This window comes from Durio zibethinus, chromosome 12 (assembly GCF_047325235.1).
Source record: "Durio zibethinus cultivar Kanyao isolate XHJ-2024 chromosome 12, ASM4732523v1, whole genome shotgun sequence".
NCBI lineage: Eukaryota > Viridiplantae > Streptophyta > Magnoliopsida > Malvales > Malvaceae > Durio > Durio zibethinus.
The window spans coordinates 18,563,367-18,591,123 of NC_143173.1; the positions used below are offsets into that span (position 1 = coordinate 18,563,367).

At 30.6% G+C, this 27,757-nt stretch overlaps 2 protein-coding genes, 1 long non-coding RNA gene and 1 other non-coding gene across 12 annotated transcripts; 2 read left to right on the plus strand and 2 right to left on the minus strand.

Moving 5' to 3' along the window:
• Positions 1-8,362: 8,362 nt before the first annotated feature.
• LOC111296030 (protein PIN-LIKES 3-like) lies at positions 8,363-12,502 on the plus strand. Its single transcript, XM_022890037.2, has 10 exons — positions 8,363-8,738; positions 8,834-8,913; positions 9,015-9,139; positions 9,285-9,406; positions 9,493-9,678; positions 10,306-10,398; positions 10,490-10,590; positions 10,679-10,731; positions 11,438-11,626; positions 12,152-12,502. Exons 1-10 carry the CDS (start codon positions 8,604-8,606, stop codon positions 12,274-12,276), a joined length of 1,209 nt encoding a protein of 402 aa, XP_022745772.1. The 5' UTR covers positions 8,363-8,603; the 3' UTR covers positions 12,277-12,502.
• Positions 11,394-21,429, minus strand: LOC111296031 (uncharacterized). Of its 8 annotated transcripts, none has more exons than XR_016326044.1 (4): positions 20,982-21,429; positions 12,870-15,593; positions 12,234-12,334; positions 11,394-11,643 (listed from the first exon to the last, which is right to left on the minus strand). It is a non-coding gene; the product is annotated as an uncharacterized LOC111296031 (long non-coding RNA). The 8 variants fall into 8 exon arrangements; XR_016326045.1 differs by lacking the exon at positions 11,394-11,643 and having other exon boundaries at positions 12,086-12,334; positions 12,870-13,377; positions 13,495-15,574; XR_016326046.1 differs by lacking the exon at positions 11,394-11,643 and having other exon boundaries at positions 12,086-12,334; positions 12,870-13,377; positions 13,530-15,593.
• Positions 18,256-18,360, plus strand: LOC149515835 (small nucleolar RNA R71). The gene has a single exon (XR_016326365.1). It is a non-coding gene; the product is annotated as a small nucleolar RNA R71 (small nucleolar RNA).
• Positions 21,430-22,965: 1,536 nt separating the features above from the next.
• LOC111296556 (uncharacterized) lies at positions 22,966-26,706 on the minus strand. Of its 2 annotated transcripts, XR_016326047.1 has the most exons (3): positions 26,566-26,706; positions 23,955-25,961; positions 22,966-23,636 (listed from the first exon to the last, which is right to left on the minus strand). XR_016326047.1 is itself a non-coding variant. In XM_022890923.2 (2 exons), exon 2 carries the CDS (start codon positions 25,940-25,942, stop codon positions 24,137-24,139), a length of 1,806 nt encoding a protein of 601 aa, XP_022746658.1. In that variant the 5' UTR covers positions 25,943-25,961; positions 26,566-26,706; the 3' UTR covers positions 22,966-24,136. The 2 variants fall into 2 exon arrangements, 1 of the variants encoding a protein (XP_022746658.1); XM_022890923.2 differs by having other exon boundaries at positions 22,966-25,961.
• Between the last annotated feature and the right edge of the window lie 1,051 nt (positions 26,707-27,757).

Consider the following 27,757-nt stretch of genomic DNA (forward strand, 5'->3'; position numbering starts at 1 on the left):
TTCAATTCCAACTGTTGCATGGCTCTACAGTGACTACACGACCTCAAGTTCTTCTACTGATGCTAATGGTGTTAGGTATGACTATGTTCAACTGATAGCACCTTTACTTTTTGTTTTCTACAATTGGTTGCCATAAGATATTTCATTTGTCACAAGTATCATATATGTTTTGAATTAGTGTGTGTCACTTGAGGATTTTGAGATAAAATGTCTAATACGTAGACTACTATTCTATGCTTGTGTAATGGATGCATATTGTTTCTTAAGTTTAAAAGTCAAGCATGGAAGTTTTAGGGCATTTTGCAAGTTATGCATGCCTGTTACAAGTCATTTCTTGGGTTCATTTTACTTGGGTGAAGGTAATGTTGGTGCCAACATTTAGTGGTTGACTTTATAAATTTTTTTAGTATCGTGCCGTGTGGGAATTTTTAAGTTTTCTTGGATACTTGATAGAATTTAAGAAAGTAAAGAAAAAGTGAGACATTTGAGTTTAGGTCATTGGTAAAGTATTCCACATATATATTGAAAATCATGTCTTCCATGTTGGATGTTTTGGTGTATTCTCAAACCTTAGATGCATTGGTTTATTAAAAATTAAATAAAAAAATTTTGTGGTTAAGACATCCATGTTGAGTATTTATCACTGAAGTAGTGATTTCACATGATTATATGGTTGTTTACATGATTTCTTGAACCTTGTTACCTTTAAACCTTGTTTGTGTATAGTGTAGATACCCTAATTGGTCTAGGCCCGAGCCCATTTGGGCTTGGTTTAGTTGGTCCGAGCCTAAGCCCATTGGGCTTGGCTCAATAAGGCTTAGGTTATCAGGCCCAATTGGCCATTCTTTTATTTTTATTTTATTATCTTATGGTTTTATTTTTGGGCTGATCTTTGATTTTTTATTTATTTTATTTATTTGCTTTTTGGATTTATCATTGGTTTTTAGTGGATAAAAAAAATAAAAATGCGTCGTGTATGGATAATGGCAGAGTTAAAGTTTGTTTCAATTTTTATTAGATAAATTTGGTGTTTTTGTGGTATTTTGAAAGTTTGGTCAGTAGTGGATTCCTGGAACACTACTGCTAGGCCTTATAAAATCACATGAACACAGAAAAGGGAGAACACATAGAACACCAAAAAAAAAAAAAACAGAGGGTAGAAAATAGAAAGCAAGAATAAAAAAAATTTTAGAAGAAGTCAGAAGCAATTTTAGGATTTTTTTAGGAATTTTTCAAAATTTTTGGCTTTTTTTTTTTGGAAATTTTCTGAAAAATTTCTAAATTCCAACGAATTTTTTTGGCGCCAGTTGAATTTTTTGTGAGTTTTCTAGCATTGGTTAAATTTTTCGACGAACTTTAGGTGACCCAACCTAGATTCCGGTGATAATTTTCAGAATTCATTTGATATTCAAGCGGTGTTCATCTAGCTAGAGCGAGAGGGAGAAAAAATAAAGAAGAAGAGAGAGAAAGAGGAAGGGAGATATAAAGCAAAAAGGTTGAAACTTGAGCTTTTATAGCCTTACCAAAATGACACCATTTTGAGTTTAAAGAAGACCCAGGATCTGCGCGTTTTCCATTCGGATGACCCGACCTACAATGCAACTCGCTTTTAACCTCGGTTTGGCCCACTCCTCAACCAATCTTTCTAGCCGAGTCGAGCCGACCGTTGTCTATGCCTGAAGCCAAGCCGCGCCAACCCTTCAGCTGAGCCATTTCAATTTTTTTTTGGTATTTTTTTTGCTTATTTTCTTTGGTTTTTTTTTTGTATTTTGTATTTTTTATTTATGTGTTTGTTTATTTTTAAGAGTATTTTTGCATGAATAAATTTAAAAAAGAATAGGAAAAAATATAAAATAATTTTTTAAAAAAAAAACATTTTTAAGGAAAAGTTGAAAGTATCAATTTTTCTTGAAAAAAAAAATTTTTTAAATATTTTTGAGGAAAAGTTGAAATTATCAATTTTTCTTGAAAATAAAATTTCTAAAAAATATTTTGAAGAAAAGTTGAAAGTATCAATTTTCTTTAAAAATAAAATTTCTAAAATAAAATTTTTTAAAAAATATATTTTGAGGAAAAGTTGAAAGTACCAATTTTTTTAAAAATAAAAACCTCCAAATGCTTTAAGAAAAAATTGAAAGTATCAATTTTTCTTGTATAAAAGCAATGAGGGTTTTTTTATATATAAAACAAAAAGAAAAATATTTATATCAAAAGTCGAATCATTATTTTTTTCTTTCTTTCTTTGAAAAATTTTTAAATGTTAAATAATCTGACGATGGAGCCTCTGCAAGAAAAACAGTAATTTTCTTACATACTCTTGAGGTGAGGAAATTTTCTTAATTTTTTGCCAAAAGTATTGAAGTTAATTAAGGATAATTTCCAATACTTTATTACTTGGTAAATTTTTTAGGCTTAATAGATAATATGAAATCAAGCCGGTACCATCTTTCGATGGACGTTGTAAGGGTGCTATAACCTTCTTCATACATAACCGTACTCTCGGACCTAGTTCTGGTTTCGCAGACATTGAATTTACCTTTTAGAGATACCTAAGTCGAACTTAGGAATTCTCTTTAAAATGGACAGATTCAGTTAGGTTACCAATCGCACCTAAACAAAAAAAAAATATTGGTGGCGACTCCTTAAGTCAATGTCTAGCGATGGTCTAGGATCTAGACATTATGACAATTTAGCGATTCTACTGAGGATAAGCCGAGAGTCAAGCCAGCAAATAAATTTGTGTTATGCAAAAGCCTAATAAAATTGAATTTTTTTTTTGTAAAGATTTTTATGCATTCATTTTATTTATTTGTTTGATAATTATGTCATTCATATGCATGTGCATGACATGAGTTCTATACCCAAACTCTATCCCTCTATGAGGGAGTAAAGTACCTATGCTTTCGTGAGATTTTAATGCCTCCACAGTGGCTAGCAAAATACTCCCACTCAAATTGAACATTTTCTATTTACAACCTATAATGGGTGAAGATTGGGGTGCCTTACTAGTTTATAACGAACAATGATATAATGAGCAATTTTGGAACCTTTAGACTTTAGCCTTGAACTACATATAGTGAACCTTAGAAGTGCCTAACCCTAAGATAGAGCCCTTCTTACCCAATGATAGATATACCTCGAAACTAGGACACAATAAGGAATAAGTTACGTTGATTTAACCATTTTGCTTGTTTGATTTTACGCATTTGCATTATCATGTCATGCATCATTTTTATTGTCATATGTAACATTGTGCATCTGCATCATTTTCATATTAGATTTTATTCATGAAAATGTACATTTCATTCGTGCATCAACATATCATACATAAAGCATAGCATGACATTTCTAATCATAATTATGGTGCTAAAGGTTCAAGGATAACTCCACCAAGCAACTTCACTCACCAATACAATACAAAAGCTCTAGCCAGACAAATGGAACAAGAAAATTTCAATCGTCTCAAAAGAATAGAGAAAGCTTAAGAGAAGCTAGAATGAGAGTTGAATAGGATTTTGAAGGCTTTGAATAAGTTAAATAAGGGAAATAGTGTAAAAAAGAATACCAACCAACAAGACCATCCCACACAAAAAGAGGATGACCCATTGTACCTTTCTAATTTTGGGCCACATTAAACCCAACCCACACAAGGTCCACCACCACAACAGTTTACCTAACCTGTAGGGTACACATACCCTAAAATTCCATCAACTTCAAATCCATGGCAGTATCAAAGTTATGTAAATCTTGTTTTTACTGAAAAGATAGTAAAACCAATACCAGTCCCTAATTTGGATGATATAAAAAAAAATATAAGCTAAAGCCTAAGGAGAATAAGACTTTAGAAGCCTCAAAAGCTGAACAAAAAATGAACATGTTAGAGAAAAGGTTACGAGCCGTAGAGGGTATTGGTTTTTATGATTCAATAGATGCTTCTGGGCTTTGTTTAGTCCTAGATGTGTTAATTTCTCCAAAATTCAAAATGCTAGAGTTCGAGAAGTATGATGGTACAAAGTGTCCGAAAACTCACATTATCACGTACTATCGAAAAATGGTTACCCATGCTAATAATGAGAAGCTATTAATGCATGTATTCCAAGATAGCCTTACGAGCTCTGCTACTAGATGGTATGTCCAGCTGGACAGGATCCGTATTCATTCTTGAAGCGATATAACCCATGCCTTCATTAATCAATACCAACATATTATAGACTTGGCCTCAGATCACCTTTCTTTACAAAATATGAAAAAGAAAGCGACTGAATCATTCAAAGAGTATGCCCAAAGATAGAGGGATATCACTTCTTAGTTGTAGCCTCCTCTGACTAAGAAAAATATCATGATGTTGTTCATCAGTACTTTGAAATCTCTTTATTATGAAAAAATGATAAAGAATGCCACAAAGAATTTCACCGACATGGTAATTTCGAGTGAAATTATTGAAAATGCCATTAAAAATGACAAGTTGAAATGAAGGGAAACGAAAAAAGTGCCCGAAAAAAAAGAGATTGAAGCTTAAGCTATGAGCTTTAGTAGACAATTTAAGGGATATCAATCCTATCCACCACAAGGTTGTCCTCTATTCTATCCTGCTAGGAACAATATCTCACCTTACCCATATCAACCATATCCACAACTAGCTTACTCACTAACTTACCATCAGCCTTTCAAATACCTGCATATGATTCTAGTCATATCATTGCATTAACTTCAAAGCCTAACAATCAAACAAGTAGTTTAAGGAGATCTCGGGATAGCCAAGAAATAGCACAAATTGATCCTATTCCTATGACCTATATTGAGTTATTTCCAGAACTCGTCAAGAACAACTTGGTTTCTCCAGTTATTCTAGAACCATTGAAGCCACCTTATCCAAAGTGGTATGATGCTAGTGCAACATGCGATTATCATAATGGGAATGTAGGTCATTTTATTGAAACCTACCTTGCTTTCAAACACAGTGCAAAGTTTGATCCAGAAAGGCTTAGTGAGCTTCGACGAATCAGGGGGGCAAAATGTCAATAAAAATCTTTCACCTAATTGCACAGGGGCATAATTTTGAAAAGGTTGTTAAGGCTATTGGAAGCTGCTTGTCATTTTAGAATTTCTTTTAAAGTAATGTTAGGAATTTTTTTTATGCAATAGGATTTCATTTTTTATCATTTTAATAAAAGGCAAGAATAATGCATTTCATTACATTTTCTCTTTCATTTAACTATTGTGCCATGCTTTGTCACCTTTCATAACTTTTCATTTGCATTCCAATTCTCAATGATGAATGTTTAGACAATGATGCTAACAATAATTCTAGGATTTAATTTTGAGAACTCATTTATATTGATTTGAGGAGATTATTTGAGCAAAAAAATAAATAAGTTACTGACAGATATGAGATTTATATATCTTGAAAATGCATTCTTTTATAAGGATATATGAGCTTATTTTGTTTAATAGATGATCTTCAAAGAAAGCATTCACATTTGAGATGAAAAATGGTCATATTTCTTTTATCATTCGAAAAATCATTCATTGCTACCTCTTTGAGCCTATTATGATTTCTTTTTCTAAAGAATCCTAACTAAGAATCACCCTTCACATTGAGGGGTATTTTTTTTGAAAAAAAAGGAAAAAAGAAAAAAGATCGTAAAAAGTCTCAAAGAGAGAAAAAAAAAAAAAGCAAAATGAAAAAAAGAAAGAAAAAAAAACCACAAACAAGTTGGGGCAAAGTAATGAGAGTCCTTTTATGAGGAATGAGATGGAAAAATGGAAAAAGTAGTGAAATGAAGTGGAAAGGGGCAAAATGCCAAGTTATTTCAAATGATAAGAAATGATCCTTTAGTTTTAAACCCTTTAAACACATGTTTTAAGCCTATTTTATCCATTTCTTTCATGATCCCTCACCATGGCCTACATTACAACCTTCAAAAGTCTATTTGGATCAAGTGTGAATGCTCGAATCGAATGATCATATATTGGACTAATGTATGCTCGTGATGGAACAATGAAATCGTACTACATGGCTTTAGAGATTGAAGTGTGAGAATAATAGTAGAAAACTCTAACTATTATTTCGACTAATTAAGAACAATGGTAGAAAACCTTAAATATAAATTTGAACAATTAAGAACAACAGTAAAAAACCTTAACTATAAATTTGAATAATTAAAAACAACAACAGAAAAACGTAAATCATAATATGCCCATGAATGAAGAATTGTAAAAAACCCTAAACCAGAATATGCCTAACTTTGAAGAACAACAAAAAACCCTCAATCACAAAATAGCTAACTATGAAAAACAACATAACCCAAAATATCCATACATATTATTCACCATATTATTCACCTTACACAAATTTAACAAAAAAATAACAACTAACCTTCCAAATTTTTAGAGCTCCAATGATTGAACCTTAAAAAGAATTAATTATTGAAGTGTAATCGATTGAACCAAATATTGGTTAGCCTCAAATAGGGTTTAATAAAGCGCTTTCCTAATAAAAATTAACAAATGAAATTGAATTAGTGATTGAAATAATTTGTCTAAGTGATTAGGGTTAAGGGTGATTTGCTTTAGGTTTGGGACTTTTTAGTTTTTTCTAATTTGAGTTAAATGCAATTTTTTTTAGCTAAAAAACTTTTCATTTCTTTTTTTTTCAAAATTGTAATAAAAAATTTCAAATCAACATGAATTGGCCAAATCAGCATGAATTTGCCCAATTAGTTGTTTCCCATTCTTTTTATGAGTTATAACGATGCGTAACATACACATCTCTTTTACCATTAAAATAAATTTTACATTATTATAAGTCAATAACGTTTGATCCGTATTTATACGAATTAAAACGTTTGATCATAAATTGAGTAACCATTCATAAGTTTGATCCTAATTTGAGCATTTAGCCCCATAATTTTAGTTGTATTATTTATCATTGATTCTTTCTTTATTGTACATATACTATTATTATTATTATAAATATATGTTACTGGAACACTTTCAAAATATTGAGAGAGTAAATCCATAGAAGTGTTTTAAACATTTTTATACAGATAAGAAGTTACAAAAAAAAAAATTAATAATTTTTTTACACTTGTATAATTTAATCGCACAATGTCCACATGTATGTATCCTACATGATTAATTAATGTTTAATCTGTACAAAATTTAGACAAATAAAAGAAGATAAAGGACCAAAGATCATGCATAGGCTTTTCAGCTCTAGTTGACAAAATTACAAGATCATTGACAGTATTTTTATAATAATATTAAAATTTTAATTTCAATGATTAAAATTAAATTTTGATAATTTTAAATAAAAAATAAATATCATGATTAAAAGGAAAAAGGAAATACATTAATTACTACATTTGTAGACCTAATTCTTCTCAATTACTCGGCCATATTCATCCATTTTCCCAAACCTTTTGTCAGGCAGACATGGGAAAGTCCTATCTCAAACCTTGTCCGCCAACTTTTGAAAGCCTTTTATTTTTTTAAGTTATAAAAGGAGTGGGCTAACATACTAATTGATTAATTTTTAAAGCCCACTTTTATTCCATATTTTTCCTTTTCAGTAAAAGACATGTCCTAATTTGATTCTCGCTGCTCAAATTTTTATTACTTTTTATTTTCAATGATTTTTATTAAAATGTTAAATTGATATCCATTTAAAACTTTTAAATAAATTAGTTTTAAAATGTATAGATATTAAAATTTCATTTTATAACATATTTAAAATTTATATGAAGTAGTAAAAATCTTATTGAAATTTTCACCTAGCAAGGTTTTTCTTTGGCAACAAATTTCAATTTATTTTCAATTTACGATTAATTTTTTTAATCTAATTGCTAACACATTATGTTATTGACAATATATATATAGTAAAATCAAAGAGTGAAAAACAAAGAAACAAATTAATTAATCATATAATTACCATGATAAATTTATCATACTGTTAATTTATAAAATAATGATTATGTTTTACATGAATAGGTAAAATTATTTGAGAATAACGTCCCATTTGTTTCATAGAAATTAACTTTAAGAAAATAAATTTAATATTTTTGAGTGTTTGTTTAACAAAAAAATTGATTAATCAATAAAAAAATGTTTATAGGTAAAATTTTATACCAAATTATTAAGTATAGTTTTATTCAAATCGTACTTTAAACATAATTTTTTAAATTTGAACTTAATTTGAATTGAATTAAAATATTATTATATTAAAAAATATATTTTTGTTTAATTTTAATAAAAATTAAAATATTAAAATCTCTTAATAATTTAATTTTATATATTATTAAACATAAATATTTTTATTAATATTTTAATAATAAATAGTATTATATTATTATTTCTGCTTGGCACCTGTCTTGTCATTTGCCTTGCTACCTAGCAAATACTTCTTATGATAACACTATAAATTGTCCAATTTTGCCTATTCTTTTTTAACTTTAACTCAATCACATAAAAAAGCCTCAAATCTGAACTCCATTACTTAAACATTTGCAAAAGTTCTAATAATTATCTGTTTTTGGTGCTAAAGGAATTGAGAAATTATATAATTTCTTCTCCCTTTTTTCAGGGAAAGGTAGTTTTGGCAAATGGGGTTTCTAAATCTGTTCATTGTTGCACTAATGCCAGTTCTGAAAGTAATAGTGATAACTGGTGTTGGTTTGGTGATTGCTTTGGATCGCATAAATCTGTTGGGGCCAGAGGCAAAACACCATTTGAACAATGTAAATACATACAAACCAATGTATTTCTCAACACCTTTTTTTTTTTTACTGCATAAGTTGAGATATTTTACTCTTTTTTTTTTTCTCATGTATAGATTGTGTTCTATGTGCTAAGTCCTGCACTTGTGGCCAGCAGCTTGGCTGAATCCATCACTTTCAAAAGTTTCATCACATTGTTAGTTCCATTCCATCCCTCACCATGTTTTCATATTCAGTTTCTATGGATAAATTTTATGGGGAAATGGGTTCATTTTTGTTCCTGGTTTTTCTTTTCAGGTGGTTCATGCCAGTGAATCTTTTGCTAACATTCATTTTTGGATCAATTCTGGCTTGGATTCTCATAAAAATCACTAAAACTCCTAAACACCTTCAGGGCGTTGTCATTGGTTGCTGTTCAGCTGGTTCATTTCCTTTCCATCCCTCCCTATTCTCAAATTTTCCTTTGATTTAATACAAACAATATGTAAATTAAATGATTGTAAATATTCAAATTTCTTTCTTTTTATTCTTGTTTTTATTTTGTTTCTTTGGGAAATAATTGCACAGGAAATAACGGGAACCTGCCCCTGATTATGATTCCAGCAGTCTGTGAGGAGTCAGATAATCCTTTTGGTGATCCATATGTTTGCTCTACATATGCTAAGCCATATGCATCACTATCCTTATCGGTATACTTTTACATGAACAGAAAATAAATTTATATTAATTTCAGTTTTTTTATTACAATTTTGTAAAATTTGTACGGCCTACACAGATTGGAGCCATTTATATATGGTCATATGTGTATGGTATCATGCGCCTGTATGCAAATAACGGCATGGAAAATGGCTCCACCACTGAAACAGTTCCAGGGAGTTCCAGAGAATTAGCTGTACTTCCTTCAAGTGATTGCCACAGCATTCAAATGCGTCCCACCATTTTCGAAGAAACAAATGGAAAGGTTTATTTCGTCTCTATGGTCATCTAAAATTCTACCTTTTCTTGGGATTTTAATTTCGACATCATCTTTGTCAATTTTTTTTTTGTCATGAGTGCTGCTAGTAATTCTGACAGGATTTGATTCCCATACATTCAGTTGCAAAATCCTGAGTTAGTTTGCTCGAAATTAAATCATAATAATTCCAGTTTAAGCAATTGCCTGTAAAATATGTCGTATATTCGCCTTTGCTTCTTTCACAAATATGTTGCAGCTTTTTCAGGAATCCATGTATGCATGAATATACGAATCCTTTCCTTTTAATTTCTTGTTTAGAATCTCGTACTTAGCTCAACTGATTCATACAGTCAGATTTACGGCCAAGTTTAAGAGGTGGCAGTGGCATCTAGCAAGTTTGGGATTGAATTTCAGCACTTGCAATCCTTTTTTTTTATTCCCAAACTACAACCTATGTACCAAAATTTCTTGTTAACGTTAAATCTGACAGGGTTTCAGTAACCAAAAGTTCAAACCTTGACAGTCTAGAATAAAAAAATAAAAAAAAACTGTAGGCATGACATTGAATGCTACTAAAAACAATTGCTTTAATTTGCGTTCTTGAATGATGATCTTATTAAGATTTATGAACAGATGTCAATTTCGAAGAAGATAATGCAGCAGATGAAGATCATTTCAGGAAAGGTTGACCTGAAGAAGATGTTTGCACCAACAGCAATTGCAGCGGTATGCCAAAATGTTTACATATATCTGCTCGATCAGCACGTAGACAAAAAACAACTTTAATTTTATTAACATGGATCACTTTTCCTTTCAGATTGTTGGATTTATCATCGGGATAGTCTCTCCAATCCGAAAACTAATGATTGGTAATAGCGCACCTCTTCGTGTAATTGATAGCTCTGCACATATACTGGGGTATCGGCTTCTGATCATCAAGTGATTTCACAGTCTTTTGTTTTTTTCTTTTTTTTTTTAATAAATAAATATGATGATATTTATGCAGGGAGGCAGCAATTCCATGTATGACCTTGGTCATGGGGGCAAACCTTTTAAGAGGTAGGTGATTCCCTCTTTTTTTTTTTTTTATTATTAACTAACAAAAGAGTGGTTTCATTGCTAATTAATTATAAAAACAAACGCTAATAATATCGAGGGAAGATTTTAGATAAAATTTTTTTGGGTAAAGTTCTTAAAATTTTTTACTAAATATGATTAAATTAAAATTAAAATTAAAAATTAAAATCAATAAATTAAAGGTTTTGTTATATAAGTGTGTAAATTTTAAAAAAAAAAAGTTTAATATTTTGATATATTTTTTAAACAGTTTTTTGTAGTAAAAATTTTGATAGAATTTATACTATTGAAAGTTTTGATCAAATTTGAATTATAAATAATTTTTTTATAATTTTTTTCATATTATTAATCTTTTTGTTGAGCTATATCAACCTATCAATTTAGATTTTTCATTAAAATTTTAATTAAATAAATTATATTAAAAATTTCACAAACTTTCCTTGAACAAATTCGTCTAAGTTTTTCTCTAGTATCATTGGACAAAAGAGTCTTCGCAATTTCACTCTTGACTAGTGGTTCTTTACTTGCACAAAAGGTCATTCAATATGCACAAAAGTTTGCTTCATCAAGAACATGTCGAATTTTGACAAATTCGATCGATCTCCTTTGAATAGTCAAAAACAACATTGCATTTCTGCAATTTATAAAAAAGGAAAAATTATTATTAATGTGAAGATTGTTGTTGCAGGTCTAAAAGGATCAGATATGAGTCGGACGGTCATTATAGGGATTATAGCAGTGAGGAACATATTGTTGCCTCTCATGGGGATCGGTGTTGTTAAAGCTGCACGCCATTTCCACCTGGTTGGATCATCAGATACCTTATTTCAGTTTGTTCTTATGCTTCAGTATGCTGTTCCACCTGCAATGGCTGTAGGTATGACAATCCTTCTACTGCATGTTTTACAATTTCAACAAGTTAAAACTTTGCATCATCTAAACATCTCTCATCCAAAATCTCATTGTTTGACTAAACATTTCCTGACTTGCTATTATCCCTCTTTGATTTTTTAACAGCTTTCCACTGTAGTCAAATTTACTTAATAGATAAAAAAGATGATGAGTTAAATTTATCAAAAAGTTAAAAATAAGGATATAAATGAGTTGAATATGAACTGATTTTGCTATGTTTATAAATTGTTCATTTAATTAACGAAACTTGAAATATCATTTGTGATTATTTATTAAATTTAATAAATAAATATAAATAAATAAAAACTAAACTTATTCACAAACCGTTTGTCAAACGCACCTTTTACTTGATTACACCCCTAGTTAAAATGTTTTCTCAAGCATCAACAATGTCATGACGAGTGAAATTTTAGTAGCTGGCATATTGATGTACAACTGTTTTTCTTATATATATATATTCCTAATTTGTTACTCTAATGAACTTTGGCAGGTACCATAACCCAGTTTTTTCAGCTTGGTCAAGGTGAAACTTCTGTGATTATGCTATGGACTTATGTTGTAGCAACACTCACCCTCACACTTTGGTCAACCTTGTTCATGTGGATTCTGGCTTGATTTGTTGCCCAAAGCTTTTGCCTCTATATCTTCTCTTTCACCATAGATTACCACAATCCTGCATCAAGGAATACAAAAACCAAGGTTTTCTTAAATGGGACATAATATTTCTAGCTTTGTGTTTGTCAAGGTTTTGATATATAGGATATTGGAAGTTGAATTTTCACAGAAAATCTCAAGATGCATTATAATAACATATTAAAGTAAATTTAAATTGCTTGAAGAATATGAGTTCCAAATATTAATAAGCATTGATAATTACTAAATTATATATTCATATCTAATTACATACACAACAATAATATTCCTTACGAGTAATTCAAAAAACTAATTAATTAATCACATTAATAAGATCATTAGTTCCTTCAAGTTCAAAAGGTATAATATTAAATGAAATTATCATTTTTTAAAATTTATCTAATATCTCAATATTTAGCTAACAATTACACCAAAATAGAAATTTTGAAATTTCTCAAAAACTTATTAACCAATGTATTTAAATTATATCATGCATGTAATGTATACAATTATATCATATGTATATATATTATAATATAAATTGCAAAGATATTATAACTTAACGGTATGCTTACACGGACACAATGGACAATCTTTCTTCATGCACCACAAGAAAAGTCACTTTTGCAGCTACTTATAAGTGTCGGTAAAAGACCAAAAAAACTGTCAGCATTATCATTGCCAGCAATTCCATAACTCTGTTAATCTTCAGCTAGGTGAATGTCAGTGAATACTTTTCAATTAATAAATTATCAGTGTCGAAATTGCAAATATATATTTATCGACATGATTTTATTTACACAAGTAACCAAAATACCACCATGTAATCAAAGTTAGCAAAAAAAGTAACCTGATAAAAAAGAACATATAATCGGAACTTAATTCTAAAGTAATAACAATGAACAACATCCTAATTTTTGTATGAGAACAACCTTAAGGAATTGAACTAATTAGAAAACAAATCAAAAAGTTATCAAATACCAATTATCAACAAGCCTAATGTAGTAGCTGCATCCTCAAAGCTTTCATCTTTCCTTAATTATTTGCACATGGTGATCCCAATAAACTTGATGCATCTGAAACCTACAATATAAAATTTTTAACGCAAGTTAAATAACTAACAGGCCAAACATTCTGTTTCATTCTAATCAATATTGTACAAAACTAGCACTTATGTCCATAATTTAGATAATCAATTACCTTTAAAGAAAGAAATGTTCAGGTAAAAGTTATACCTGCATTTCATTGTGGTCATCACTTTGAATAACTATTTGGATAACAGCATCAAAACCAACATCATATGCTACTTTTACCACTTTTACCATATCAGTAAGAGCATTCTATACAACAGTATCACAAACTGTAATTAGCAGAACAATGTAATACAAATATAATGTTTTAAATATTAAAAAGAATTTATAAACTCAACTAAAAAAAGTAAAAATGACATTGTTCCTTCCATGTATCACTTGCCTTCAATAGCATAGTTAGCAAATCTAATGAGTCAATCACTAGTCCATTGAGCTACCGTTGGGGCTAGAAATTTGCAATCAAAAGATGCATTACAGATAAACCATTTAAAATCTCTATCATTATGATAATAGAATAATTTAAAGTAAATTAAGAGGTTATACTCTGCTTAGTACTGGCCCAAGATATGATAAAATTCGGAAAGCCAATGGATGAATAGAACCAGAAACATTTTTTATTAATTGAGTGAAATTTTCAAAACAGAAATACCAGATAAAGTAAATTTACATCCCAAGAAATATTAAAGAAACATAGAAATAATTAAGACAAATGCCTGAGTAAAATGTTAAAAAGAAAAACAATCAATCTTAGACAATTAGTGATGAAAGAATCTTGAAAGCCTCCAGTGCATAATTCAATCCCATTCCCATAAATCATTTCACGAAAATAATCTAACTTTGGTACCTATATAGTTGCAAATAATTGGCACTATCATATTATTTTTCTTATAGTTCTGAGTAGCAAAACTTATGAATAGTATATCCATTAATCTACTTATTGTTACTGCCTATCTACTGCACATTGGTACAGAAGCTGAGTTGATGTCTATGTTTGGCACATGTGGAGATTTGCTACATTTGCAAAATGAAGAGTGGAAAATGGAATAAGCAACTCACCTGCAGTGATTAGCTTTCTGCACCAGCATGAGTGAAAGATAAAATCATTATTTATTTATTTTATATAAAATTCTCTGTTTGGTTGAGTTTAGAAACTTTTGAGATCAACAAGTTCCTTGTTAATAAGCACAAGCATACATCAGTTACTGGCTATAAGAAAACCGTTTAAGATGTAACAACTTGGCTTGCCAACTACCAAGTGACCAATCTTAAGAGCATAGTGGGCTTAATCTAATAGATGGATTCAAAAGATAATTCTTTGGCTTGCAATATTACAATTTTCTTGCCTCTTGAATTTCAATTTGTGCAGCTTTATTTTTTCACTTTTGTACTTTGAACTCCAGTTTTCAGCAATCTGCATTTCTTCCCTTAGCTAATATATAGATGCTAGATTTTGATGGAAGCAAATGTTTAATAACTGATTCTCGGTACTAAAATTAATGCTATTCCTGACAAAATCAGCTCAAATCATTTAGTCAACTAGTAAATAATGTTTACATTTACTAAGAAAGCTAGTGACTGCAGGTGACTTGCCAAATTTGCCAACAAAAGCAACTGCCTAAGCTCTTTATAGAAGGGCAAATGATCAATTGACCTTAAAACTCAAATACACTAAACTAATTTATCGGGACTGTGGTTTGGAGCCATGATAACGAAAAGCTTAAACAATATAGACATATCAAATGCTAGATAGCAAAATCATAATAAGGATAGAATGAGTTAACGATGAAGTCCAGTGGCTGCTTTCCTAGAGCTATAACGATGAAGTCTAGCTAACAAGTTTTCCTAAAGCTATATTCATTCTCAAAGCTATAATCATCTCATATTTTACACTTAACTTATCATTGGCTTCATGAAGAACTAATCAAAGAAAGCATAATGATAATTCAAACTTAAGCTCAATTCCAAGGCAAAACTTAAGGAAAATTCAAAAAAAAATTTTCAAATTTTGGAGCAATTTTTCATATCCCCAAACTTAAACAACACATTGTCCTCAATGTGCAAGCATTAACCAATAAAGCACAAAAGATATAAACAAGAAAACTCTCCTATCAACATGGAGGCATGGTGACCGATTCTCCCATCAAAGCTTTGGCCGAAACTAATGCATCTTCTTTAAGCTCTTATTCAACCTACAAAATAAAGAAACAACTACACAAATAAACTTCATTAATACGAACAGTGAAAAGTATAACCAAAAGAAAAGAAGGAACACATGAACAAGTATATACAACCTAATCAAATGAACAAAAATGACAACTATGTACAAATGAAAATAATCGAATGTGAAGAAGAAAACAATCATGCAAACACATACGTACACAAACATGCACAAGAAGAAATAGCATGAAATGTAAAACTTGGGTTGCCTCCGAAGAAATGCTTTATTTAAAGTCAAAAGCTAAACTATCAAAATAAGCTCAACCCTATAGGTTCATAGTAATCACTCCACACTTAATTCCCAAATCCAACCGTTTCAAGACCTCTCTCTTCACCATCTCATCACAAATATAGTCTAATGGTGGATAATGTGGGAAAACAGGAGTAGCAGTAAACTTTTCAAGAAAACCCTTAACTTTATACCTAGAAGGACTAAGGTAAATGGTTTTGGTTTTCGCATCCAATCAATCAGCCTATGATCAACATAAACTATGTCATATCTTTTTTGCATCATATCCACACTCTTCCTCCTAGAAGGATTATGATAGGTATAATTGAACTAAAATTGCTCAAAAATCGATAAATCAACTAACAATGAGATCCCATCAATAACAACTAGATCATCACCCCCAAAACTTTGATAAGCATCATCAAAATGAAATATCTCATAATTTAGTGAATCTAAATTTGAAGGTCTAATCACTCTAGGGAGATTATCAGGATCAACTAAAAGCTCACCATTAGAAGGCGGTGTAAATCGAAAAGTTGAGGCTATTAATATCTCACCATCATCCTCACTCAAATCCATGTCCTCTACTTTATCCACTACAAAGGAGTCTTCAAAATATGAAATAGGGTGTTCTAGGTGTAAAACATCATAAATCACATTACCAGATAACTCAACCCTCGAACACTCATTAGAATCATCAAAGAATGGTAAAAATTTAAAAACATGAAAAGTGACCTTCTAATCCTGAACTCATATGGTCAATTCCCCTTTTTGCACATCAATCAAAGCTTAACAGTGGCTAAAAAGGGTCTCCTTAGAATAATCGGGATCTCACAATTCATCTCTATCTCTAGAACCACAAAATCAACAAGTAAAATGAATTTCTCTGCCTTAACCAAGACATCCTCCATAATCCCTCTAGGGTATTTCAGTGATCTATCGACCAACTGCATAATAACTAAGGTGCATTTAGCCTTTCCTATACTTAATCTCTAAAAGAATGGACTAAGGCATCAGGTTAATGCTGGCACCTAGGTCACACAAAGCTCTATCAAATGACATATTACCTATAGTACATGAAATGGTAAAGCTTTATAAGCAGTCTTCTCTAAATTATAGATATGCACTCAGTGGTAAGTGCAACTGTCTCATAATCCTCCAATCTCTTCTTTTGAGAGATAATGCCCCTCATAAATTTTGCATAGGTAAGCATTTGTTCAAGTGCATCTGTAAATGTGATATTAATGTGTAACTTCTCAAACATCTCAAGAAATTTAGAGAATTGCTTTTCTTTCTTCTACTTCTCAAACCTCTAAAGAAAAAAAAATATAATATCTAGGTGGCTCAACTCTAGGAGAAGCAAACCCAGATGAACTCGGTAAAGCATTAAAGGATGGTGTTTGTGGTAACTGGATATAAACAGATACTACACCTTTATCCTTTTTTTTTTTTTTGCCTTTCCCCTCATCATGCATTAGGTCTATATCAAGCTCATTATCATTAGACTCCTCATTTACCACATCCTAAAGATTATCGGGCCCTATCCACTAGCTAACTGCCTCCCACTCCTAAGTGTGATTACTTGCAGTGCTCATTTGCCTCCCTCTTAGGGTTGACCTCTATGTTACTAGATAAGGTGCCCTGTGATCAGGTATTAAGAAAGGCTGCTAACTAACTAATCTGGGTCTTTAAGTTTTTTATGGACAAGGACTGATATTGAAACATGGTATTTTGAGTCTGCATAAATGAGGCTGAACCTTAATAAAAGAACCTACAATATCCTCGACCGCGGTCTTTTTCTCTAGGGGTGGTATAGATGGATATGTAAGGATGTAGCTCTATGAAGGATGTTGGTGCTGGAAAGGTAGCTGCTAAGAACCTAGTGGGTGAGGTGGTCTAATGTACTGAGGCTGCTGTGATACCTATATAGACTGGATAGATTGCACTAAGTTATTCCTCTAACTTCGGCATTATGTGGGAACATGGGGGTTGTTGGGTTGCCTAGGGGTCTATCCTAAATAATGGATGCTCTCTGGATAAGTGCTCAGGCATGACTCCCTTGGGTGACCTACCCTGCATACATCACAAATAGCTAAGGAACTCTAAGTATGAGTAAACTTAGAATGACTAGAACTCGGCTCTAAGGGTGTAACCTTATAATTGAAAGACTCTACAAATTTGGCTAAAGCATTTACCTTAGCACTAAGCATTGTAAGTTCACTAACCTTGTACACCTCTGAAGCTTTTCTAGGATGCTATCTCTCATTCGAACACTAACAATTTTTAGTCACCATATTCTCAATAAGCTCATAAGCTATGTCAGAAGTCATACTCATCAAAGCACCTCCTAATGCAGCACCTAAAAGTGTCCTAGTGTTAGGCACTGACCCATTATAAAAGGCTTGGATCTCTAGCCATTTCGGTAGTCCATGGTGTGGACATCTCCTCATGAGCTCCTTGTACCCTCCCATGCCTCATACAAGGTTTTCAACTCATGATGGGCAAATATAGTAATTTCATTCTGAAGCTTGGTTGTCTTGGTCGGAGGAAAAAATTTAACCATGAACTTCTACACTAAATTATCCCAAGTAGTAATGGAATCTAGTGGCATCAAGCCAACCAACCCTTGGCTCTATCTATAAGAGAAAAAGGAAATAACCGAAGCTTAATGGCATCCTCAACAACACTATTCTATTTAAATGTATCACAAATTTCCAAAATATCTCAAAGATGAGCATTCGGATCCTCACTCAAATGACCACTAAATTGCACTGACTATTATATCATTTGGATGGTTGTAGGTTTAATCTTAAAATTGTTGGCTTGTGTTGCTGGCCTTTTAATGCTAGGCTGAAAACCATGAAGATTAAGCACAGTAGAATCCCTAAGGGCTCTAGTGTCTTGCTCGGCCATGGTGATGGTAGGATCAATTTGTCTCTACCTCATAATCCTCCTACAAGTAGTCTCAAAGTCAAGATCTAAAGGGATCAACTCATGATTCCTAACTAAGTGCATACATAGGCCACAATAACACTATACCTAATGGTCAAACTATAAATGGAAACCTAAGTATATATAGCTAAGGAACAAAAATTATCTACAAAGGGAACCTAGGATATATACACCTAAAACCAAGGCAAGCCTAAGCTCTAGCCTAAAGTATATACACTAAAGAGAATCAATCTATAGCAGAGTATGGTGAAAGTTGATATTAACCTAAGACACTTTACACATAATCCTCGACAATGACACCAAAAACTTGATTGAGCAAACTTTGTAGGTGCACAGGCTGTATAAGTAATATAGTGACCAAAAAGTCAAGATGTTGATCCTATGAAGATTAGCTAAAGAGTTTCTTAGCCTAAGTACCTATTATCCCTATACCCTTCTAAAGTTGGTTCGATAAAAAAAAATGAAAATTAACTAAGAAAATAAAAGTGAATAAACCCTAAAAAATATAAAGCTAAGTAAATGAGAAAATGAAAAAGAACAAAAAGTAAATGCATGCTATAACATGTAAAATACAGTAGCTAAATCAAGGAAAAAATAAATTTGAAGTAAATTTGAAATGATAAAAATGCAAGATACAAATAACATTGCAAAATAAAAAATTCTCAACTAACCTAGACTAAAACGTAACTTGCAATATAATATGGAATCTAAATGGAAAAAAGGCAATGGACTAAAACTAAAAAATTGCAAAATCATGTAAAGGACTACAGCAAAGACAAGTATGAAATTCAAATAATAAAAAAAATGCAAGATTTAACATGAAAAGCGCAAATGGAAAGCTAATGCCAAAGCTAGAAATTCAAATGGATTGATAGAAAATGGAACTAAATCATGTAAAACTAAATGGATACAAGCTGTAAATTGGAAGATCACTCAATGAAAATTATGATATTTCAAATTGAAGAACAAAAACTAAAGAAAAATTGCAAGGATTCAACAAAAGGAAGTAGAAAACAAAACTGATTTTGCAAGCTAGAAACTAACAATTCATGGAAGAAATATTGGATCTATGATTCTCTAGAGGGAATGAACTAAAACTGAACTAAAACAACCTAGATCTATGAGTTAACTACCTAAATCAATAAGAAAATAACATGAATTAACAAAGAAATCAATTCAATAAACTCAATTTCAAAAATAGTGCAAAACCTGAAAAAAACAAAACCTCATAAAAAATTAACCAAATAATAATGGAAAGCATGAAATAAATTGCACAAAATTAAACTTAACAAGGTAACTAATAGAACTAAAAATCTAAAGAAGCAAGAAAGCCAAACAAATCACTCAAAGCAAATGTTTAATAACTGAGTCTCTGTACTAAAATTAATGATGTTCTCGACAAAATCAGCTCAAATTACTTAATCAACTAGTAAATAATGTTTATATTTACCAAGAAAGCTAGTGACTGCAGGTGACTTGCTAAATTTGCCAACAAAAGCAACTACCTAGGCTCTTTATAGAAGGGCAAATGATCAATTGACCTTAAAACTCAAATACGCAAATCTCATGATCTTAATTTTTCCATGCCTCCTACACCAAGTAATCACTTGACCTTGATACCAATGTCAACCCTCTTAACCCTTTTAACTCTTAATTAATGAAACTATACAAAACAAGAATTGAAGCTATCTTTAAAAAAAAAGAAACTTCATAAACTGAAATTCATAGGGGCATTTATACAAGCATTACATAGACATAGTCATTAACACAAAAAAACAGCAATTGGTGTCCAGAAAATATAAAGACAGCAACTACACACAAATTCAAATTTTTTTTTCTGTTCTATACATTCTATTATAATACATTTAGCTAGAGCTATATATAAAATAGTTTCAAAATGTTCTACACAAACTTAGGATTTTAATGAAATTGCTTAAAGAAAATTTAAATTCATACCTAAAGCCAAATAAAATTAAAAGTCTCAATCTACACTCAAAATTTTAAAATATGAAAAGATAATCCCCTTTTATTTTTTTTTGATTCTCCTTTTTTTCTGATTAAACAACTAAATACATGTTATTAGTCACAGCTTTAATATAACTTATTTCTATTCTTCTCTCAAAACAAGAACAAGTTGGTTGTATAACAGAAGTTGAGTAACATTTAAAAGGAAAACAAAATTAACCATGAAATTTCACCTTTGTTTGGTAATCGAGACAACGTGAGAAAATAGAATTTCAACAATCCACAAAAGAGCTTCCTTATCGATCATTTCCTTTTGTTTTTCTTGCTAGTTGTGCAATCTTTCTTGGCAAGCGAACACGAGGTGGATGCGAGAGAAAATTAAGGTTTCATCTCTGACCCATTTAGAGAGAAAAGAGAGTGGAGGAAAAAAAAAAAAAAAAAAGGCAAGATTGATTTTTTTCCAACAAAATCCGTCAAGAATTACAAAATGTTGTTCTGATAATGTTTGGGTCTTAAACTGCAATTTATTGTCTCTTAAGGCATTTGTTTTACAGATTTTAGATTTTGAGAGGAAAAGCAATTTAGAAAAAAAGTGATATTAAAAGAAAATGTATGATTTATGAGTTTTGATGACTTAATGAATGTACGATTTTTGCATTCAGTTCACAATAATATAAGATTAGCTAATATAATTTTTTTTATTATATTATCTTTAATAATACATAATATTATAATGCTGATATATAAATATTACGTGACATTTGAAAAATATTTTATTTTTGCTGAAATTAAATAATTTTAAAAATTAATTTTTTAATATTTTTAATTAATATAATTTTATAATTTTATAATTTTAATTATTATTCTAATCTTAATTGTCTTTACGTTGAGAAAATACATGGATCCACCTTTACAGTAAAATCAATGTGGGGGTTGGAAAAGGGTGATAAACTTGCTATTGGAGGTTTTCAGGTGAAGTCCCTAAAATAAATTTTATATATAATAATACTAAATAAATATATTTTAGATTTTATTTATAATAATATTAAATAAATATATTTTGTATTTTTTTTTCATATTTTTAAAAAATTACATTTTTATCTTAGAGATATCTTTTTTTCAACAAAGATTGTATTTTTTTATCTTAAAAACGTTATTTTGTTGAGTTCTGAAAATATTTTTTTATGTTTTTAACAAAAATTATATTTTTTTATCTTAAAAAAATCTTATTCTTAACAAAAATTATATTTTTATCTTAAAAACATTATTTTTGTTAAATTTTAAAAAATAATTTTTTTCACATTTTTAACAAAACCCATGTTTTTTGTCTTAAAAACGTTATTTTATTGAATTATAAAAAATAATTTTTTTATCTTTTCAGTAAAGATCATTTTTAATCATAATTTTTGTGATGATTTCAAAAACATTATATTAAAAATGTGATTTTTTATTTAAAATATATTAAAAAATAAATTTTATAGTATTTTATAAAAAAACTATTATATTTTTAACATAAATAACGTTATTTATAAAATCTAAAATGTAATTAAGTAAAAACAAATAAAAAAAATTTTTCACTTTTTTTTTTAAATCTTAAAAAACCCTCAAAGAGGGGAAAATTTTTTATTCTCTTGCTTTCTCATTTTTTAACTATTGAATATTTTAAAAAATTTCAAGAATCATATTCTTATAAATCAAATTAACAAATCAAATTTCAAAAAAGAAAAAAAAAAGGTTACTTCTCTGAATCAAACGCCCCAACCGATTTACAAATTTAAAATAATATTTTGCTTTTAATAAAGTAGCGCAGGTGGCTTGCCAAATTCCATAATTATGAAATGCCGTAAAATTTTGATTTTACTGTTAGTGATGTTATATAAGAAAATTCCTATATTTGTATAATCTCATATGTAATTCAAATAAAATATCAAATCTACTAATTAGATAATTTTTTTTAAAAATACCAAAATTTATGACATTTGAAAGAAAAAAAAATTAAATATGTATTCTAAAGTACTGCCTTTTGTTGCATCATTTTTTTTTTATTATTTTGAAATTATTTCTTTTGCAAACTACTCGTGTGGTGTAACTGGAGAAGGTCACACCTAATTCTAATTCCTAATGATGTTTGTATACGTAATACAAATTTTACTAATAAAGATTTACATTCCATTTGATTTGTTAGGATTAAAAAAAAAAAAAGAATGAAAAAAAAATTCAACAGAATAGCATATACTGTTATAAATCTCTGTCATTAAATTAAATATTTTTCTCCATCCTCGTATCAAACATAACATTAATGTCTCACATTCATACTATGCAGACTAATACTTTTTAGACTCTTAACATTTCTCATCTTTCTTAACCGCACATCTGAAGAACTGAAGAAAAGAAAAAAGAGAGGCAGTTGCCTCTGCTCTAAGGAACCAAAATTATGATCAACTGGTATCTAGGAAAAACAATGCATATGCAGGAAAAATGACAACTTGAGGTGATGATAAACATCAACAGAAGCTCTCAAGCTTGAAAGAATCTAAAACAAAATGCTCTAACCACATTTCTTTCTTAAGCAATACAATTACGGTACTCGGGAAACCAAAACCAGATGTTTATCAGCTACCATGTACATCAGTTTCAGTCCATTCATTGAAATTTCTAAATGCCTGCAAGATTTCTCCAATCCCGTAGAAATTAGGCATGTATGGAAAATCCGGCTAAATACTCTTCGCCAAACATTACATTCAACAAAACATACCATGCGAGATCATTTACCAAAACAATTTCAAACAACCTCACTGCAATGTCATAGCTGGCCATAAAGATGATAGCCCACCTCTAAGAAAGGTTACGTTCAACCTCGGATTCTGGCCATGCAACCTGATTTACATCTGCTTCAGTTATCAAAGAGTGAAAAACTCTCTATTGTCAGATCAAACATTGCCTGCTAGATAAAAGCACACCCAGGCAAGAGGCATGCGCAACATATAAATCTATGAATAAACCTATACGGTAAGTATACAACTAATTTAAAAGGGTATCCCTAAATATTATCGTATTATACATATTTCATGATGACTGCTTAACTAGAAATGGTATTATGACTAAGATAATACTGAAACAATCTTCAAAACTAGGAAAAGATCACCAGCACTTCCCCCCCCCCCGGGAAAAGTATAAAATAAATTATTTTGAAGCTTAAACTATACCTCTGACTCACAAAGAATGCTTTATTCTGTATTTCACAGTAGGCTGTATCATTCTTTCATCTTCAATCAATGCTGGCGAATAGAACAGGGAAGCCTCTGTTGCTGACATGAAATGGAATCTTGCCAACATTCAACCTGATTCCATTCATACGCGGAGATGCTCCAACTGAGGTCAAATGACTTTATTTCTCTAGGTCCAAACATTCATTAATGATTCTACTGCTTGCACATTCCTGCAGAGCCTTTGCATTGAGATCTCTACCGAGTCTCCAGACATAATTCAGACCAACAAGAATCTCAGTAATTGCTGCTTCAGTTTTTTCTCGATTAGCAAAGTACAGAGTCTGAACCAGAAGGATATTAGTCCTGGAAACAAAGTTTTGCTGTTCAAAACTCCGCTCAGATTGCCATCTAATCATGTTATAAGCTAGTGGTGATAACCACTCTAATATGTCAGACATTGCCTCAGTCCATTCTCCTGCAAGCTCTGTATCATAAACCGATGAAGTTAAGCTCTTTGCATATGGTTTTAGCCTTACCCTTAGTGCAGTTCTCATACTTGCAGGCAACATGTTGTACAAATCATCTCTAGCATCATGACCAATCGAGTGAGGAGATGCTGCTAACTTCTCAATTACAATGATAACATTTGCATAGTGCAGGGCTAAAGCAGAAGCACCAAGGGTTTCAGGTGGAGCATCCAACAACCTGCATTGAGATTTGAATGCTGATGAACTAGTTTGAGCAGCATCTTCTTCAGGAAGGTTAGGATTTCCATCTTTGGTTCCATTAAGAATTCCTGAATGAATGCCATTTGAACTCCTATAACAATTTCTGTTGGTAGCACCATCAGCTGCTATCATGCATCCTTTAAAAGGTCCTACTCGAGTCAATCTGTTGCTTTTCAAATGTGGTTGCTTTCCGTTAGGAGCAGCTGGGTGGCCGTTAGTCTGCCAAATCTTCTTGCTGATTTTATCCATTCCAAAAAGTGGTCCTGACTTTGCTGTAGACCTCCCTAGCGGACCTGAATGGAAGTTGAAATTTCCATTCTTTCCAACAATAGAGCCTGTTTTTGTGGTTGAGCCACCAAGAGGCCCAGAATGAAAATAATTAGTTTTATTTGGTTTTGGAATTGGACCTGATTTAGTGCTAAACATTCCTAAGGGACCCGAAGAAAATCTGGTAAGGCTAGTATTCTCGGTTGGATGAACTGAAGATTGCATTAAGGTAGAAACTGATTGGCTGCGATACATAAAATATGAATTCGTCACCCTTGAATCCCCATCATCTACATTTTGTTCAATTCCAAAGACATGTTTGATCCTACCAAATATTGTGAATATTGATCTTGCCAAAAGGCGAATTGTATAGTCGTAAGTCCTATTCCAAAGAGACATCTCCCGCAAGGTCTTCACTTCGTGCTGCTTCCACATAACCTTCTTCTGAAAATCAACTAAATTCTCTGGCTTCGTATCACCACTTTTCATTCTCCTTAGAGTTTGCTCAAGATCTGCAAGCATTTGCATCTCTTGATACAAAGATGCATTCACCGAAATGAATCGTTCCATCTTCTTCACTTTTTTGTCCATCTTCTTTAACGAAAAAATCCAACCATAATGGTCAGCATCAATCTGGACCAACTCAGCGAAGAAAAGTTCAAAACTCCTCAAACCTGGATCACTACATTTCGTTGCAAGCCTAGCCAGGGACTTTGCCACATGTGTAATACTTTCAATCATTTCTGCACATATCAAGCATCCGATGTAATCTTCATCGTCGGATACTAGCTTCTTAATCCCCACAGAACTTATGATCTCCTCTCTCAACCTGATAATCTGCTTATCACTCAGAGACTGCCATAGATGCACAAGCTTAGACATCAAGCTCGCAACTTCAAACGTTAATACTCCAATTTCAACCTTCTCAGAGCCTCCCCTATGCCTCCTCGGAAATTTCCAAAGACTGCGAAACCAAGACTCTGCTACCATCTTTTTTCACACAAAAAGTCTACATAAAAACACAAAATTGAAGAACAGAATAATCAAAAGTAGGCCCAAAAAATCAGCACCTCCATGGATTTTGTACTTCAAATTCTAAAACCAACCAAAGATCATTAAATCAAATTAAAAACTATCAAAACATCAACATGAACATTGAAAAAGTATACAATTTTAAAAATAATTTAATCACTAGAGATTATCTTAAAAGTAACAATTTTCAATCAAAATTGAATTTCCCCTAAACATTTTTTCCTTTTATTTTTGTTAGATTATAACTCAATATAACTATCCAATTACCATTTGCAGAGAAAATTTAATTAAAATAAAAGGTAAATTTTCAAAAAGATGTTTATCAATTATCATCATTAATTAATTAACAAAAAAAAGTAACAACAAAATTCAAATTCAACTATGCTAAATGTAGACAGCAAATAAAATGATACAATCCAAAGACTAAAAAAAGCAAAAAAAAAAAAAAAACCCAGAGACTCCAACCACCAAAACAAAGTAACCCAGAGTTCCAAACAGCGAAAAACCCAAAACCCAGAAAGAAAAACCAACAAAAACAAAGAAAAGTGAAATAAAAAAGTTACAAAAATATAAAAACTTACTAATAACATGAAGTGGAAAAAGGGCACCCAGTTTCAGAAGCTGAGAAGGAAACAAAAAAAAAAAAGAAAAAAGGGTAAATGAAAGGAATTGAGAAGAGAAAGAAAGAAAGAGAGAAGAGGAAGTAGCAGCGAAGATGCAGTGACGGCTAGACGAAGACGAGCCAGTCTATAAATAATATAAAATTAATTACATATAAAATTATTAAAATAATCTTACCGTTATTTCATACACATTGGACATGTAACATTTTTTTTTAATTATTATAATATTTTTATTAAATTATAAATTAAATTAAATATAATTATTAAAATATTTTTGAGGATTTTTTAGGATGTTTTTAAGGAAAAAAGTCATATTGTCTTTAGAAATCTTATTTTTTGTTTCTCATATTTGATTCAGGTGTCTGATTTTTAAAAGTATTTTAATATTTTTAACAATAACAAAATAACTTGAAATCAGAAACGTGCATCTTCTTATGATTTTTTAAAATTATAAGAGAAAAGTTAATTTTATCATACTTTGACTTTAATAATAAATTTTTTTAATTTATTTTATCTTTGAAAATCAATATAATTACATGATAAATAAAAATTCATTTTGAAATAGAAATGAGACATTATTAGGTAAAATACAATCTTAACCAAAGAATTGGACATCTAACACATGATTAAACACATAACAAATTACATATAATAAAAATAATGTTTTTAAAGGAACAAATTATTGCTACTTTTTATAATCTTACAAGCGCACAGATTATAATCAAATAATAAAGTGAGTGAGTAGAGTATCATTCTTAAAAAAAATTATAAAATTTAATCGTTGAGTAAATTCAACTACTAAAGTCAACAACTATCACAAGCCTTATATTTAAACTAATAAAAGATTGAGTTGATTGCAATTGAAAATAAAAATAAAAAATAAAAAGCTTTTAAAGAACAATGTAGGCCAAGATCTTAATATATAGTTGTCACTAAGAATCTTAGATTAAGGTAGAATATAACAAGAACTTAAAATAAAAGAATGTTTTGAGAGATTTAAAGGTTTGACGAAAAGTTGTAATTGCATAAAAGAAATATTTGTAACAAGATTGTATTAAACCGAAAGCTTATATGAAAGAATGCTTAGATACAACCTGACTACTTGCAAAGAAAGAATTGAATGATTGTCGAAACTTGTAAGAAAAATAAA

Excerpts from the sequence above, each read along its gene's own strand:
- LOC111296556 (XM_022890923.2), bottom strand. The coding sequence starts at position 25,942 with ATGGTAGCAGAGTCTTGGTTTCGCAGTCTTTGGAAATTTCCGAGGAGG.
- LOC111296030 (XM_022890037.2), top strand. The coding sequence starts at position 8,604 with ATGGGGTTTCTAAATCTGTTCATTGTTGCACTAATGCCAGTTCTGAAA. Across the intron at positions 8,739-8,833 it reads CAAAACACCATTTGAACAAT|ATTGTGTTCTATGTGCTAAG; the intron begins GTAAATACATAC and ends TCTCATGTATAG. Across the intron at positions 9,140-9,284 it reads CATTGGTTGCTGTTCAGCTG|GAAATAACGGGAACCTGCCC; the intron begins GTTCATTTCCTT and ends ATAATTGCACAG.